General features: G+C 34.6%; 1 protein-coding gene across 2 annotated transcripts in view; it reads left to right on the top strand.

The window, feature by feature from the left end:
* Positions 1 to 16,312, top strand: part of Wapl (WAPL cohesin release factor) — a 70,353-nt gene extending 54,041 nt beyond the window's left edge. For both annotated transcript variants that reach the window (XM_076834481.1, XM_076834480.1), the window contains exons 12-19: positions 595 to 671; positions 3,089 to 3,264; positions 3,743 to 3,858; positions 4,235 to 4,399; positions 8,247 to 8,454; positions 10,746 to 10,834; positions 15,324 to 15,419; positions 15,721 to 16,312. In XM_076834481.1, the coding sequence (XP_076690596.1) occupies positions 595 to 671; positions 3,089 to 3,264; positions 3,743 to 3,858; positions 4,235 to 4,399; positions 8,247 to 8,454; positions 10,746 to 10,834; positions 15,324 to 15,419; positions 15,721 to 15,786 (993 nt within the window). In that variant the 3' untranslated portion in view covers positions 15,787 to 16,312. The remainder of the gene's footprint in view (positions 1 to 594; positions 672 to 3,088; positions 3,265 to 3,742; positions 3,859 to 4,234; positions 4,400 to 8,246; positions 8,455 to 10,745; positions 10,835 to 15,323; positions 15,420 to 15,720) is intronic.
* Positions 16,313 to 16,622: the final 310 nt, after the last annotated feature.

The following is a 16,622-nucleotide window of genomic DNA, read 5'->3' as shown; positions in this document are numbered from 1 at the left end:
TATAGAATTTGGCTTTGGTGGATGACAGTATTTAACTGCAGTTAAGTATATTTTGTTCTTTGGCTCTTATGAATGACTAAACCTAATCCAGTACAGAATAGAATTTTACTGCCAATAAATTTCTGAATGCATAATTTGTTTATAAGGTTGAATTAGCTAGTTACTTTTAAAAATAACTACAGGAGCTCCTGGCACAGAGGAAATTAAAATTGTCACTTTTATCTTCTAGAGGGCTTCAGGTACATTAGATATACAGATGTCATTTCTTCATTATAAGCTATGCTAAATTAATCCACTTAGGAACTTTATAAAGCATTAGTTGATTTATAAGCTGAATATTTCTGATTCAAAGTGGTTGGCATTTTATTACAATAAATGTAAAGAATGCATTAATTATGAATGAGCAATTAAGATAGTGATGTCTAAATTTCATAATAAATTGGTTGCTGTTATTTTAAATCTGGAACCTACTTAGATGACAATGACTTTTCTTCCTCATCTTTGTATCTTTTATGGTACAATGTAGAGTGGTATTGTTTGCATCAATGAGAAAGTTGGGGGTTACAAAAATCATTTCATGTTTTTCCCTTTTAGGTAACAGTGCATAATCCAGAGAATCAGAGCTACTTGATAGCATATAAAGATTCACAACTCATTATTTCATCAGCTAAGTAAGTTTTTCTAAAATCTCATGTTATTTGTTTAAAATAACTTGGATTGACCAAAAGGAATTAAGGTCATCTTACTTTCCTTCATAAAATATTCTTTTAACTTCTGTAAATCAGAATACATTATAGAGCAAAAGTTTGGAATACAGATTCTGGAGCCAAAATTGCTGGGTATGAAGTCCAGCTTCATAACAGTTGCTGTATAACTTTAGACAGGTTACTTAATTGGTGCAGGTTCTTTAAAAGTTGTGGGTAATAGTTGTATCTATTATCTATCTAGGGTGGTTGGTACAATAAAATTAGTTGATATATCTAGTAATGTATTTTATATATATATACACACACACATATATTTCAAATGTATATAAAAAATATTTGTATAAATAATTTTAAGTTCATTTAAAGTCTTTTGAAATTATGTATGATATATACTAATGAATTGGTTAAACTATCTTTTAGGCAAAGAACAGTTTTCATCATTTAGTAAACACTAAGTATTATTAGTCCTCAATGTTTTGCTTTGCTTTGTTTTTGTTGTTGCTATAGATGGACACAATACCTTTATTTATTTCTTATGTGATGCTTAAGATCTATCCCAGTGCCTCACACATGCTAGGCAAATGCTGTACCACTGAGCTATAAGCCTACCTATTCCTTAGTTTTGTTGTAAGCAGACTCTCCTTACTCTCTTTTGCTGCTCTTCAGTTATACTTTTCCCCCATCTCTCTTATGTCCCTTTCTTCATTCCACACTCTCCCTGCCCAACCTTTATCACAGTTAGGCTAATGCTCTAACCTGAGTGTATGTTTGTCTCCAGTCCTGGTTCTATCTTATTACAACAGCCTCTTTTTTATATCTCTGTCCTAGTTTATCTCTGTGCCCTAGTTCTCTGGCCTTTAGCCTAGCCAGCACAATACCACAGGGAGTTAACTTTCTCTAGGTCTCTGCTTTGAAAAAAAAATGATCTTAAACTCCAAGTCTCTAATTCCTTATTGTTGTGGATATATGTCCAATTTCCGAATCAAAGGAAAACCTACTACAGTCTGACTCCAATATGTCTGTGTTTTAACCTCTTTTTATTTTGGAGAATTTCAAACTTAAATTAAGTAGACAAAATGTGGTAAACTCTTGTATAGATTACTTTAATAATTACCAGTTGTGTCCATCTGTACCTTCATTTTTCCCTATTCTATAATATTTTGAAGCACATTCAAATGCCTAATCGCCTCTATTTCCTTTTTTGTCTTATATTTTATATTACATTTAGTACCCTTAACACGTACATTACAGTTGTTAACCATGTGTTATTCTCCCTTACGGGGGGTGGGGGTGGGGGTGTATACTTCTTAACCCTTCACAAGTTCCTTGGAAAGGAGGTATTTACTTTGACAGATTTCAGCTCTTTCATTTTGATTAGGAAATTTGGGTCAAATGTCTTATAAGTGACAGTAGAGGTCAGAATTCGGTGTTAGTGAAAAAGCATTCATGTGGCATTTGAGCTTTTCAATAGAACCAGGATAGTTGCAGGGATATCATGGAAAGATTCAACAATGTATATATATAGTTTCTTCCCTCCTTTCATAAACACAGTTTAGCTCAGTACTACTTAAGAAAGTTGAGTTACCAACAACAACAGAGTAATTCTGCCAGCATCTGCAAGCATCAGAAGAACAAATTGGGGTTAGACATCATGAGGAACACCTTTTTTGGGCGGTGGGAGGAATACCAGGGATTGAACTCAGGGGCAATAGACCACTGAGCCACATCCCCAGCCGTATTAAGAGCCTTATCAAATTTCCTCCATATGTTTCAAACAGCAGCTAAGGATGAGTTAAATATGGTAGAATTTTCTCTTAAGGGTTTTATATGGTATATAATACATAAAGAATCATCTGACAGCTAATTTGATTCTTTATTGGACTTTTTAAAAAAATAATAATAATAATGGATTTAGTGATTTAAGTAAAGCCTTTAGAAAGAAGTACTAGACTTATTTAAGGATTTTATTTCCTGGTTATTTTGGGTAGAAGCTTGAGAATTCTTGGGTACTGCTCATATCTTTTTATTACTGCCAGGAGATATGTCAATTTAAATGATATCAAGTTTTTTTAAAAAATGATTTACTCTCTAAGTAATTAATACTTATCTTCACTAGAAAAGTTAGTTTTTTTAATTATTAATTTCTCCAAAATAAAAGGAAACATCCTATTCTTGGTATATGATTGAATAGTTAAAACAACTTCCAGAATAGGAAGGAAAAATATAATCTGCCAGTTTTTAGGCCCAGGTAGATAGAAAATTGGTATATAATGGTTTTTGCCATAATGGTGTACATTTTATTTTCTTTCTTTTTTTGTTTTTATTTATTCATTGCTCATGACAATACAATGATCTTGACATACATTTTATTTTCTCTTAAGAGCATTACAGCATTGTGAAGAACTGATTCAGCAATATAACCGTGCTGAGAACAGCATATGTGTAGCTGATAGTAAGCCTCTGCCTCACCAAAATGTAACTAACCACGTTGGCAAAGCAGTGGAGGACTGCATGAGGGCCATCATTGGGGTGTTGCTCAACTTAACTAATGATAATGGTAAGTAATATTTTCTCATTGAAATTTTGTTATTACACAGAAAAAATAAATTGTTACCTTTTGTTATTTCTTTTCTTGTTTGTTTGTATATTTGTTGTAGTTGGATAAAACATCTTTATTTTGTTTATTTATTTATTTATTTTTTATGTGGTGCTGGGGATCGAACCTAGGACCTCACATGTGCTAGGCAAGCGCTCTATCACCGAGCCACAACCCCAGCCCCCAAGTTACTTCTTTTCTTGATGTAGTGAATTTAAAAGTTTTCATAATGTAATTGACTTACTCCAGCAGGTAAAAACTACTTTTAGGAGTTAATACTTTTATTATAATCAACCAGTAGGTTGGCCTGGAAATATCAACAGTATATTTCAATAAAGAAATAGCCAGGCAATTCTAATATTCATTTTAATAAATGTAGTTATTAGTTTCATCAGGAGGAATCAGTAACACTTTTCCCTATTTCTGTTTCCTTCTTCAGAATGGGGCAGCACAAAAACAGGAGAACAGGATGGCCTTATAGGCACAGCAATGAACTGTGTGCTTCAGGTTCCAAAGTACCTACCTCAGGAGCAGAGATTTGATATTCGAGTACTGGTGAGTTGAAATGACTGTTTCATTTCATGAGTATTTTATCTAGTTGATGATGAAAACTTTATCTTAGTTTGGGTTTAAGAATCATTTTTTTTAATACATTGTGAATTGTTTCAATGAATTTCCAATGAATGCCTTCATATATTTTCCTTTTCTTAGAAAAGACCATGGCAATTAAAAAAAAAAAAAAGTGTACAGGCTGAAAATGATGATTTAAAACTATAGGAATCATTCTTTGGGAAGACTGATATCTTACTTGTTTTTTTTTTGCCTTTTTGTAGATAGAAAACAATGATTAAGTTTTTATTTATGATAAAAGTGTGTGGTATATGTTTAAGTTCTCAACTGTGACAATATGCACTTTTAAAATTTTTTGTAGGGCTTGGGTCTACTGATAAATCTAGTGGAGTATAGTGCTCGGAATCGGCACTGTCTTGTCAACATGGAAACATCCTGTTCTTTTGATTCTTCCTTCTGTAGTGGAGAAGGAGATGATAGTTTAAGGATAGCTGGACAAGTTCATGCTGTTCAGGCTTTAGTACAGGTAAGCAATGACTTAAACTGACATCTGCAGTTTTGTTGTTATCTATCCAGTTCCTTTGTCAATTAAATTTTTTAACCCTCCACCTCTTTTTTTCCCCTTTTTTGCTTTAGAACTCCTGAAGCTTGTCTTTGCTATTGTGTATAGGGAATATCTTTCAGAGCTGACAAATGCTTAAATATTCATAATTTGTATGATGAAACTTTATTTTAAACCAGATTTTTAACTAGTTAAAATGTGGTATGATTTTTCTATAGGTCAGTAAGAGGCACATTGCTTTACCATGTACTCCCACTTCATTCTGCTGACTTTTCTTAACTTTTAATCACTCTTTAAGGATTATTACCAAAAAGAGACACTGATAGCAGAAAACCAGTGAGGATGTGGCTCAAGCGGTAGCGTGCTCGCCTGGCATGCGTGCGGCCTGGGTTCGATCCTCAGCACCACATATAAACACAAAGATGTTGTGTCCGCCGAAAAACTAAAAAAAAATAAATAAATATTAAAAAAAAAAAAGAAAAAAGAAAACCAGTGACAAAGCACATTTGTTTTAGGAATTACAAGTAGAGTATTGATAACATTGAATGTATCCTCAGTTATCCATGTGTAGGACTCTCTTAGGCCCGCTGACCATAGAAAAAACTGGAAACCCATAGTAGGTCTGGAAAGTGGCAAATGGCTGAGCATGGAAGATAATCAAATGAGATAGTTTCATTGAATCATTTAAAGCCATATTTTCTATTATTTTATTGTTCTCAATTATGTATAATTGAGTGTTGACCACAGATAAAACATCATCCACAGGCTTTTTTCCTGTAGGACACAGAATACTCAGTCTTCAGTGGCATTGAAATTTATCTTTGTTATTTAGAACAAAAGTATATAAAACCAGTGAGAAATTGTCATGTTACTTATCAATAACTGTAATAGTAAATAAATAGTAGTACTAATTACTAATAATCAGTATCATTTAGGGATTTATTTAATGCTTAATTTATGTTACATTTGGTATCTTAAGTTATAGAACCTATTGACACATTTTTCTGCTAAAAGAAGCATTTCTTCCCTTTGTAATTTGTTATGGCTAGGGATGTTGCAGTGTAATTTGTTGTTGTGATTTAAAACTTTACATTTTGAAATAATTTTAGGCTCCTGGGAAATTATATAGTACCAAGAATCCTACATACCCTTTACCCCCAGATTCTTCTAATGATGACATCTCATATAACTATAGCACAGTATCAAAAACAAGATATTAACATTGGTACATTACTGATAACTAGTCTTCATACCTTATTTAGTGTTACCATTTTAACCTGTATTCATTTGTGTGTTTAATATCTATTTCTGTGCAATTTATTCCATGTATAAATTTATATTCTCCACCATTACATTAAGGAACCACAGAAGAATTCCCTTGTGCTGCCCACTACCCATCTTACCTACCCTTCCTGTCTTCTACCTACCTGTACTCTTCTACTCCAGTTCCAAGTTTTTTTTTTTTTTTCAGAGTGTTACATGAATGGAATCCTCTAGTATGTATAACCTTTTGAGATTGACTTTTTTCACTAAGCACATGCTTTTGAGGTCTATCCATGTTGTTGCACGTATCAATAGTTTATTCCTCTTTATAACTAAGTAGTATTCCCCCATATGATTGTGATTATACCCACAGTTTTCTTAGTCATTCTGGTTCCTGCCTTTGAAAGTTAACTTGTGTTCAGATGGAACCAATAGTGAATAATGAATGTCCCCAGCAGTTATTTTTCAAGAAATAGATGATTGATCTGTTTCACTTCCATAGGAGGAGTTAATTTTCAGAAGCCATCCCACACCCCAAGTTGTTCTAGAGATAGCTTCAAATTTTTCTTTGGTGTCTGATTCATCTCGGAATGTTTAATACATCCAACCCAGTATTTCTCTTTTGTACTTATCCTTATCATCAGGATATCATTCTGTGTTTTGTCTGGTTTTATTTTGTCTGCTGGGGTTTGTCATTTTTTAAATGAGTCCACAAAGTTTTTGTTTTTAGATTGTAATATCTTTGGGATAATGACTAAGATGTAGTAGAAAAATTCATGTTCAGACTCATACCTTTTATACTAACACTGATCTTAATTCAGTTATTTTCAAATTAGGTAGTTCTGGTTACTAACCTGAACTTCCTTTTTTCTAGTTGCTCTCAGCTACTTTAAAAATAACTAATCCATCAACTAATTTTAAAAATACATATTTATACATATTTTTAAAATTCCATTCAGAAAGGTTAAAATGCATTTATCCATTTTGTAAAAAAGTTACCATTTGTAAATTTTGTCTCTGTTTGGAGAAATTAGTTTTTATGTCAAATGTGCAACACTTTTTTTTACCTATACTTGTTCTTAAATTTTTTTATATCAGCACACATATTTATCTCAACCTTTGTAATGAGTGCAGTGCTCTTCAGTAGTTAACCAATCCTCTAGCAATACACTTTTGAATGTTTTGTTTTTTTGGTTTTCTTTTGTTACAGAAATAAGTAACACTAAATCTGAAGCCATGTTTTCCCTAAGTGTGTGTAGTAATTTTCTGACTTAGAAATTGTTGTGGCAGAGAATGTACATTTAAAATTGATACTCAGCCATCACCAACCATATGCTTCCTTTCACCTTGATTTATACTTGTCACAGCAGTTTAAGTTCTATAAGTCCAGAAACAGTAATGGGCCATCCTTTTAAGTTTTCTAAAGGTCTTGCTAACTATTAACTATCCACCTTTTTTGGACTAATAATGGTTCACTTCTTCATGAAGTAATCTATAACTTGATCCTTACCTGAGATATAACTAGAAGTTCTTCATTCCTTTTTCAGATATTTTTTATCTCGGGATTTTTCTTACACTCTCAAGTGCTATATCCATCTTAATTTACTGAATTTATAAAGAAAATCTGGGGGAAATTATATTAACCACTAGAGCAAGGGTGTATAATCATGGCATATAGATTCTACAGAGTTTCTTTGTGTACTCAGAGAGAATGAAGGAAGTTTGCTGACCTGTAACTATTATATGAAGAATTCAGTCTTGACCTTTCAGACTTCCTGATAGTCTCTCAGGGACACCCAGGGGTTATTAGACCAGTTTTGAAATTTTTTTTTTTTTTTTAATTTTTCCAAGGATATTGTCTTATGCATGCTCTCTTTGAAGTTTATGTTTTCCTCTTCTGAATACTCAGCAGTTTTTGGAGGCCTGCTTGGCATTTGATATTCAGGTAGTTTTTCATTAGTAACTTGGACCATTTCCCAAATCATGTCAGCAAGTATATTAGATGCTTTCTGTGTGTTCAGTACTGAAGCAGCATAGGGAAAATAAAGTAAGTGAAGGCAAGGAATTTAGTGTGTTTCCTTTTGACTATAGGGAACACACAGTAAACAAATAAGTTTTTCCCTGTGTGAGAGGTCATGTTGTTTCTGCCCTAATATTATGAAGTTTTATTCAAGGTTCTTCCTCTTTTTTGTTTGAATTCAAGTTATCCAATTATAAAACATTATGGAGACTTTTATTCTTGCAAACAGTGCCTGTGTCATTAGTAGATTACTTAAATGAATCCCAGCAGCATTTTGTTATTTTGGCTTTCCATGGGTTGTAGAACAAAATCTGTTATTTAAGCTCAATCAAACCCTCTTCTTATTTTTTTTTTCTGTTTTGATTTTGATTGTGATGCTGATGACTGAACCAAAGACATTGGGCATGCTAGACAAACAGTGTCCTAGTGAGCTACACCCCCAGCCCAGACCTCCTTACTTAAGGCAAAATATTGAGTATATAAATATCACTGATATCTTTTTAATGGTTTTCAAAATAATTTTATCAGCTTTTCCTTGAGCGAGAACGAGCAGCCCAATTGGCAGAAAGTAAAACAGATGAGTTGATCAAAGATGCTCCCACCACTCAGCATGATAAGAGTGGAGAATGGCAAGAAACAAGTGGAGAAATACAGTGGGTATCAACTGAAAAGACTGACGGTGTAGATGAGAAACATAAGAAGGAGGATGATGATGAAGAACTTGACCTCAATAAAGGTATGTTTATTTTGAGTGGTGTATTCAAACTGACAGTAATGGTTTGAGTTTGCTTTTTTTTTTTTCTTCAAAATATATTTTAATTCTAGCTATTACTTTAGAGCCTCTCAAATTCAATCTAAATAAGGTTTGATAGTTCAGTGCTTAATAGTTCTTCCTAGCAATGAGGAAGGTATATTTCAGTGGCAGACTGACTAATGGGAAAAATATGGTTCCTTCTTGGGCCCTCTCTCCTTTATTCTTTGGTAAAATGTGAACATTATGGTTTTTCCAGTTTTAAATTTTTAGATTCTTTTATCAGCCTCACTTTAAACTTGAGATCTTTTGTCATAAATTACAGTATTAGTTTTGAAAGAGTAAGTACTACTAGGTCACAAATGCAGTAAGAAATAACACTAGAGGTAATATCTTCACTAATCAAATGTTTATTAGATGTCTAATGTTGTGAGGAATTGTGATCTTGGATTTACCATTCATACAAATTCTGTAGAATAGCAGTTTGTAATTTCATGTCCATAAGATTTGAAATTTAATATGTTCAGCTTCATCTGGCTAGGAAGTAGTCTATATCAATGTCTGATTCTGAGCCTCTTTTCTTTTTGTTTGTTTCTGTTTCCTCATGCCATTAGTTCTACTGAACAAAGTCTGTTCCTAAGAAACTCAGCTACTAAGTTTTGCTGTTTCAATTGGTATAATAATATTTTTGGTTGTTTAGTAGTCTTTTTCTTTTTTTTAATGGTAGCTCTATCAAGATATAATTTGTAGCTGGGTGTGGTGGTGCATACCTGTAATCTCAGTGGCTTGGGAGGCTGAGACCCAAGGCTCGAAAGTTCAAAGCCAGCCTCAGCAACTTAGTGAGTCACTAATCAACTCAAAATAAAATACAAAATAGGGTTGGGGATGTAGCTCAGTGGTTCAGTGCCCCTGAGTTTATTTTTCCCAGTACCAAAAAAAATAGAGATAATTTATATACTATATAAAGTTACCTCTTTAAAGTAAATAAGTGTTGTAGTTTTTAGTATATTTACAAAATTGTACCAGTGTCTAATGCTAGAGTTTTCATCAGCTTGAAAGAAACAGCATACCCACTAGCAGCCATCACCACCATTTTCTCCCCCACCCACTGGCAACCGCTAATCTACTTTCTCTGGATTTTCCTGTGTCCCACATTTCATAGAAAAAGAATCATACATGGGAGGCTGGGGATATAGCTTAGTTGGTAGAGTGCTTGCATCCCATGCACACGACCTTGGGCTTGATCCCCAGTACCACCATCACCACCAAAAAAAAAAAAATCTTATATGGCCGTTTGTGGCATGCTTCTATGTCTGCTATATGTTATATCATGTTAATAAGATATTTCTTATTTATATAGTCAAATGTTTTATTTTTATCGTTGTACCACATATTGTTTATCCATTTTTCTGTTGATAGGTTGTTTTTACCTCTTTTACCCCACCCCCCTCTTCCTTTTGTGGTGCTGGAAATTGAACTCAGAGGTAGTCTACTACTGCGCTACAGCCCCAGTCCTATTTAAAAAAAAAAAAAAACACAGTGTCTTCAAACTTGGGATCCTCTTGCCTCATTCCCCATTTGTGGGCATGTGGTGGTGCACACCCGAGATCCCACAATTCTGGAGGCTGAGGCAGGAGGATTGCAAATTTGAGACTAGCCTCAACAACTTAGCGAGATCTTGTCTCAAAAAAACAGTTAGGCATGTAGTTCAGTGGTAAAGTGCCCCTGGGTTCAACCCCTAGTACTTAAGAGTGGAATCTTTAGATTATACATTAACTCTATTTAACATTTTAATGTAATGCTAATCTATTTCCCAATGTAACTGTACCATTTTATATTCCCATCTGCAGTATATGAGGGTTCCATTTTCTCTGCACCTTCAAAAATTGTCTTTGAAAATATTTAGAGTATATACCTAGTGATTCCTTGTTGGGTTTCATTTACAGTTCCCTGATATCTAATGATGTGGAACATCTTTTATGTGTTGGCCTTTTGTATGCTCTAGAAATGTGTATTCAGGTTCTCTACCCACTTTTCAATTGTATTATTTTTTTGTTACTAAGCTGTAAGAATTCTTTATATAGTCTGATAAGAGTTTATGGTTTTAATTCTTATATTTGGGTATTTGCCATTTTGAGTTAATTTTTATTAATTTGGAATATATTATCATTCAACCATTTGTTGATTTTTTTTTTAAAGAAAAGTAAAAGAATGGTTGGTTTTTGTGGTGTTGTATTATTTGGTACACTGTTAAAACTCTTTTTAAATACCCTCAGCCCTTCAGCATGCTGGCAAACACATGGAGGATTGCATTGTGGCCTCCTACACTGCTCTACTTCTTGGGTGTCTCTGTCAGGAAAGTCCAGTAAGTAAATAGTTAAGAGATTTTTATCTATTTTTACAAAGATTCAGTATAACAGCTTTATTACCATTGCCTAATTCACTTATTTATTTCTTTAATGTTTTTTCTCCAGTTACATCTACTTTATTCCAGAAAGGCTTTTAGTTGATTATAGAATTATTTAAACAATTGTATTTCTTCCCTATTGAAGAAAAAAAGCAAGCAAATGTCTACCCTTGCAGTAGTTTTCCTTTATAAATTTCTCAAATAGTTTTCTTTTTTTATGTACCCCTGACATCTTTATTTCCTTTCCAAATAAGGTTTGGAGTGAAGTGAATTGTTGATTTTTATGGCTTTATTAGAATGATATGCCTGTCAGAATCAGGCTATTTGAGATCTCAAAAGAGGAGGGCAGATGGGAATAACAAACTAGTCAGAGTGTTTTTAATCTTTAGAAAAAAAGAAGCTTTGCATACATGAAAATTAAGATAGCATCTAAGGTTAGAGATTTTTTACATGTTTGTTGCAGTTTTCAAGGTACATTACAAAGTAAGAGTACATTGGATTATTTAAGTATTTTAGGTTATTTGGGGACTTAGATAATTTCTACCTTAACTACTGTCCTTGGTATGTTATGTTGTCCATTGCTGAAAGTGCTCCTCATAGCCATCAGCTGACTGTAGCTAGGGTTATCTAGTTTAACAGTACAATATTCAGCACTAGTAGGTCCCTTCTCCTCTGTTTCTTAAGACATTTTTCTCACCCTCCCTATCCAGTCTTTACCAAGTAGTCTTTCCCCAATCTTGGCCAGCATTGAGTCCTGCTTTGTCTGAAACAGTCACTGTTCAAGCAGATGGTATTACTGTGAATGATTTAAATCATCAGAATTTACCTATGAGAAATACAAGTGTCTAGGTACTTTTGTGACTACTTTCAAGCACAAAGTAGATGGTTATGGCTATTGAATAGTCTGCTACGATGGGAAAAACAAAGATGTGTAGTAAAGAAAAATAGTATATGAAGGATGTCAGAGTCATTGTGAATCTCTATAAACTGTGGGGCACAGGTGGATATTCTTAAGTGAAAGTTAAGTTGTAAAGCCAGATTTTAAAGTAAAGGAGGTTTTTCTCCTAGGAACAAGGGCATTCAGGAAACAGTAGAGATCTATAGTGAGAGGGTTAGCTTCAAGAGAAAGCAAGGGCCATCTATATTCTGAAACTTGTTTGAAAATGGAGGTCATCTCTTTTTTGAAAGAGGGTTGGAAGAAAGAATGCAATGATAAAATGATGGTTTCATTTAAGGGGACACTTTGCTGACTTTTGTGTAATGGTCTTTCTATCCACTCTTTTTCTTAATTTTAGCCATTGAATTGTTGCCTTTTTGCACTTTATGTGTATCCACTCGTATGAGTCCTACGTGACTTTATAATCAGTCTTGCTTGACTTTCTAATCAGTCTTGCTTGTCTATCTTTTCCATTGTCGATCTAAATGCACACTAGCCAACTCCATGTGGCACCCTCCAGGCACCACTGCTTTCAGTATCCAGACCAGAGTTATCATGGCTTTGGAGTTCCTGCAAGATCTTTATCCCCCTTTCCTCTAATCTTCTTGGTTCAGCCTTTTAACTTATTTTGAATGACAAGATTTTGAAAGTAAATGAGGAATACCATAAGAAGGAAGAGACGGGTTTCAAATAAAAACAACGAACATAATACTTAAATTAGGGGGATGCAGCAAGGTGATAGAAAGCCTGCCTAGCATGTGTGAGGTTCTAGATTCAGTCTCTAGGACTGTGGGGGAGGGGGGAGAGTTTGAGGTATTTGTTTCACATATGCCTTAGTTTCATTTGTATTTAATCATGATTATTAAGGGTTCATTAAATTGTGTTAGTACCATGTGATTTATCTTGGGTTATTTTTTTCCCCGTGTTAATTCATACTCTTGTTTGTAACTCTCTCATCTCTAAAGAGATTATAAGGTTCTTAAGTCATGAGCAGTATTGTGAATTCATAGAGTCCTATATATGTGTGTTGCTTTGGAGGATCACTGAGATTAACCCTAAAATCTAGATGATAATACAAAATGTAAAGGAAATCAGATTGCCCAGTGTGAAAGTAGACAAGTTAGAAAATTCTGCCTGTACTCCTCCAGGAAGCCTCCCCGGGTTGGATCTTGGATGAACCCATGGCGCTCTCTGCCCCTCCTTCACTTGAACACACTGAGTAATATGGTGAGCAGAGCACAAAGATAACCAGGCGTACAAGGAAACAAGACCCCATGAGCAAGAATCAGTACAAACAAAAGACAACAGAGAATTATCAGACATTATGGCCTTTGAAAGGTGTTTAAAAAAAAAAAACATAAGAATCACAGGCTTACAGATCCTCCTGGTCCAGCTGATCCTAAAATTCACATGGAGATGGAAGGAACCCCTAATAGCCAAAAGAATCAGGAAAAGAACAAATTTGGAGGCTCATAGCTCCTGATTCTAAGATATATAGACAGATAGATAGGTTATCTTTATTTTATTTATTTGTTTTTCTGTGGTGCTGAGGATCGAACCCAGTGACTCACACATGAGAGGCAAGTGCTCTGCCACTGAGCTATAGCCCCAGCCCCATGATTCCAAGACTTAATGCAAAGCTACAATAATCAAGACTGTGCGGGACCAACCTTTAGACAGACAAATAGAATGTAATTTAGAGTTCAGAAATAAACCCACATGTTTGTGCTCATTTGAAAAAAAAAAAAAAAATCCTGCTTGTAGAAAAAGACAGCATACTTATTAGGAAGCTCAGAAGAGTGCACTCAATTTCTGATACCCATCCTTACTACCTGTTTGAATATGATGCATGGCAGTGTGTCGTCTCCCTGCCCTTCCTGTTCTCTTGCCTTTCTCCATTCCTGAAATTTGCACACTGCCACCAGAGCTAGCTTCTTGTAGAGAGCACTTGCTGATCATGTAGCCTCCTCTCTTTGAATCCTCCTTGGCTTTTGTCATTAAGAGAATAATGGCTTTTTTACTGTTAGCAGGCCCCAAGACTGTTTCACCCTCCCCAACCTAATATATCATAGTTTGGATACTTTTTAAATTTCCCAAATTGTCTATGCTGTATCATGCCTCTTGTTTTTGTGCCTGCTGCCCTTTGTTTAAAACAAGTGCTGTAACTGTCCTTCCCATTGCCTCAGCCACTATAAATGTTGCATTCTCTGGATTGTTGATAGAGATGGATTAAATTTGGATTAATGAGGGACTTTTCATTCAAAGCATAATAGCTGATAATTTATTCTGTGTTAAAGAGGTGTCCTTTTGGGCTGGGGATGTGGCTCAAGCGGTAGCGCGCTCGCCTGGCAAGCGTGCGGCCCGGGTTCAATCCTCAGCACCACATACCAACAAAGATGTTGTATCTGCCAAAAACTAAAAAATAAATATTAAAATTCTTTCTCTCTCTCTCTCTCTCTCTCTCTCTCTCATAAATAAATAAATAAATATAGAGGTGTCCTTTTCTACTGAACAGTCCTCCAGAGACACCAGTCACTACAGTGCCCACCACTGTCATGGCTTTTGGTGGGGATGCTTAGTTTGATTGTGGATGATTGGTACTGCCTACTAACTATATTCATCTGACTGTTGCTTTATAAATTTCTAAGTACCCTGGTGGAGAAATAGAAGAAAATAAAGGGGGATTTCCTTAGAGAGTAAGATGTCGTCTCTCCTTCCTTGCCCTCATCAACTAATGTCAAATTAGAAGCATTCTTTTGCAGCCTCCATCCCCGCCACACACACACCTTTATCTTGTATATCCAGACTTAGGAGGACATGCTTTTGTGGTCTTTATTATAATTGAGTCTTTACTAAAAAACTTTTCCTTATTCTTTCTGAAGCTTTAAATTAAGCATTTCTAAATGTAATTAAATGAAACAGTGTTAAAGCAGATCATGCAGCATTTTCCTTGTAAAGGTTTGTTTATATATAGCTTGGCTGCTGCTTGTTAATAATAAAGAACACCTTAATCTACTCTCCTGGCATTGGCCCAGAATCTCTAAGTCATATTGTATTTTGGAAAGACCTAATTAATTCCTATTCTGAATAATTCATTTATGCAGCATGAGAAATTCTTTGATCTTTATTTCATAAACAACTCTATGAGTATATCCTGAAGTATAACCCTCTCCCACCTCATACACACATACTCAGCGGTGCAGTTTGTTATTTCAAGCCTTTTCTCTATGCATTTACAAAAATAGCTTTGCCCAGAAATGTTTCTTTGTCAACTTTGCCTTTTTCCCTTTCTTTCCCAGGTAGTGTGGATGGGGTGGGGGGTTGGGGAGGAGGTAGACAAACTCACTAGAACAAAATGAAGTCACATGTAAGTGAAATAACCAAGGTATTCCAAGCACCCTGTAGAAGTTTGCAGTATGATGTATGCCATGACCATCAACACAGGATAAGGTGTAATTTCATGTTTTCTGCTAGTTGACCGATTTTATTTTCTTAAATCTGTTTCCTCAGATCAATGTAACCACTGTGCGGGAATACCTGCCAGAAGGAGACTTCTCAATAATGACAGAGATGCTCAAAAAATTCCTGAGCTTCATGAATCTTACTGTAAGTTGTTTTATTTAGTCTATGAATTTAAACCTAATAATACATTGACAGACATAAAACTAGTATGGCCATAGTGACTGAAAGAAAAAGCAGATTCTCTTTTAAGTTTAAATAACTCTTTTATTTTTCAAGTTAACAGTTATTATGGCAAAAACTATTTATTATAAAAGCCACAGTTTAATCTCAGTGTACTTTGATTTGTAGTGTTTAGATTAATAATGTCTTTAGAAGTTAAACTTTGATTTAGTATTTTCACAGTTTTGTTAAATATTAACCATTACTTGTTTCCGTCCTCTTTCAGTGTGCTGTTGGAACAACAGGCCAGAAGTCTATCTCTAGAGTGATTGAATATTTGGAACATTGCTAGCTGCTTTACCTTTGCTTCAGGTGCTCGGTAATGCTGGAGCTATCCTTAGACAAAGAAAAGTCATGAAAGAAGTCCTTGAAGATATATCAAGAACATTCATCAGTATCATTCATGTTTGGATTTTTAAGACCATCTGATTTCTTCGTCATGCATTCTGCATTTGCTAAATGACAGTTACTACATCAATCTGCAACTATCAAAAATGAGGGAAAAGGTTCAGGCTGTTAACAATTCCATGCAGTATTTAAAAACACTTATTTGGCAGAGTTTATATCCTCCCCTTTTTTTCTTGCTCTATTCTGGGCAAGTTTTAAAGGGAAAATTTGTGCTGCTGTTAGTGCAACTGCTGTGTATGTTGAGCCACTGTTGTCATGCCAGCCAGGTGCAAAGGCAGCTTAGCTACTGAGGTATCGAATGTTCTGTGGACATTCTAGACAACAGCTTAGTTCCTTTTTCAGGCTCATTTGCTTTTGCTTTTTTGTTGAATGATTCCAATCGTAAATAAAGCTTTTAATAATTTTGTGAATTTTTTTGTTGTTGTTCCCTGAACTACTGTCTATATTTAAAATTAGATGGAATCCAAAGATACAAGGGATAATAGTATATTTTTTTATTCTTGATTAGGTTTGGGTGTTGGACTATTTTTCACTTTTGAGACCATAACCATATTCAATATCATACCATAATGTGTCATAGCTATAGATGCAAGAAAACAACAGTTTGAGGGAATATTATATTGATGTGCCCTGTTAAATGATTAAGCAAAGTAGACAAACCCAGGGTAGTTTACACTTAATGCTAGGGAGGCTCTTGAAACATCATTTTGAGGGAAGCTC

Source organism: Callospermophilus lateralis, chromosome 15, assembly GCF_048772815.1.
Source record: "Callospermophilus lateralis isolate mCalLat2 chromosome 15, mCalLat2.hap1, whole genome shotgun sequence".
Taxonomy (NCBI): Eukaryota; Metazoa; Chordata; class Mammalia; order Rodentia; family Sciuridae; genus Callospermophilus; species Callospermophilus lateralis.
This window is presented reverse-complemented; position numbering and strand designations above follow the sequence as displayed.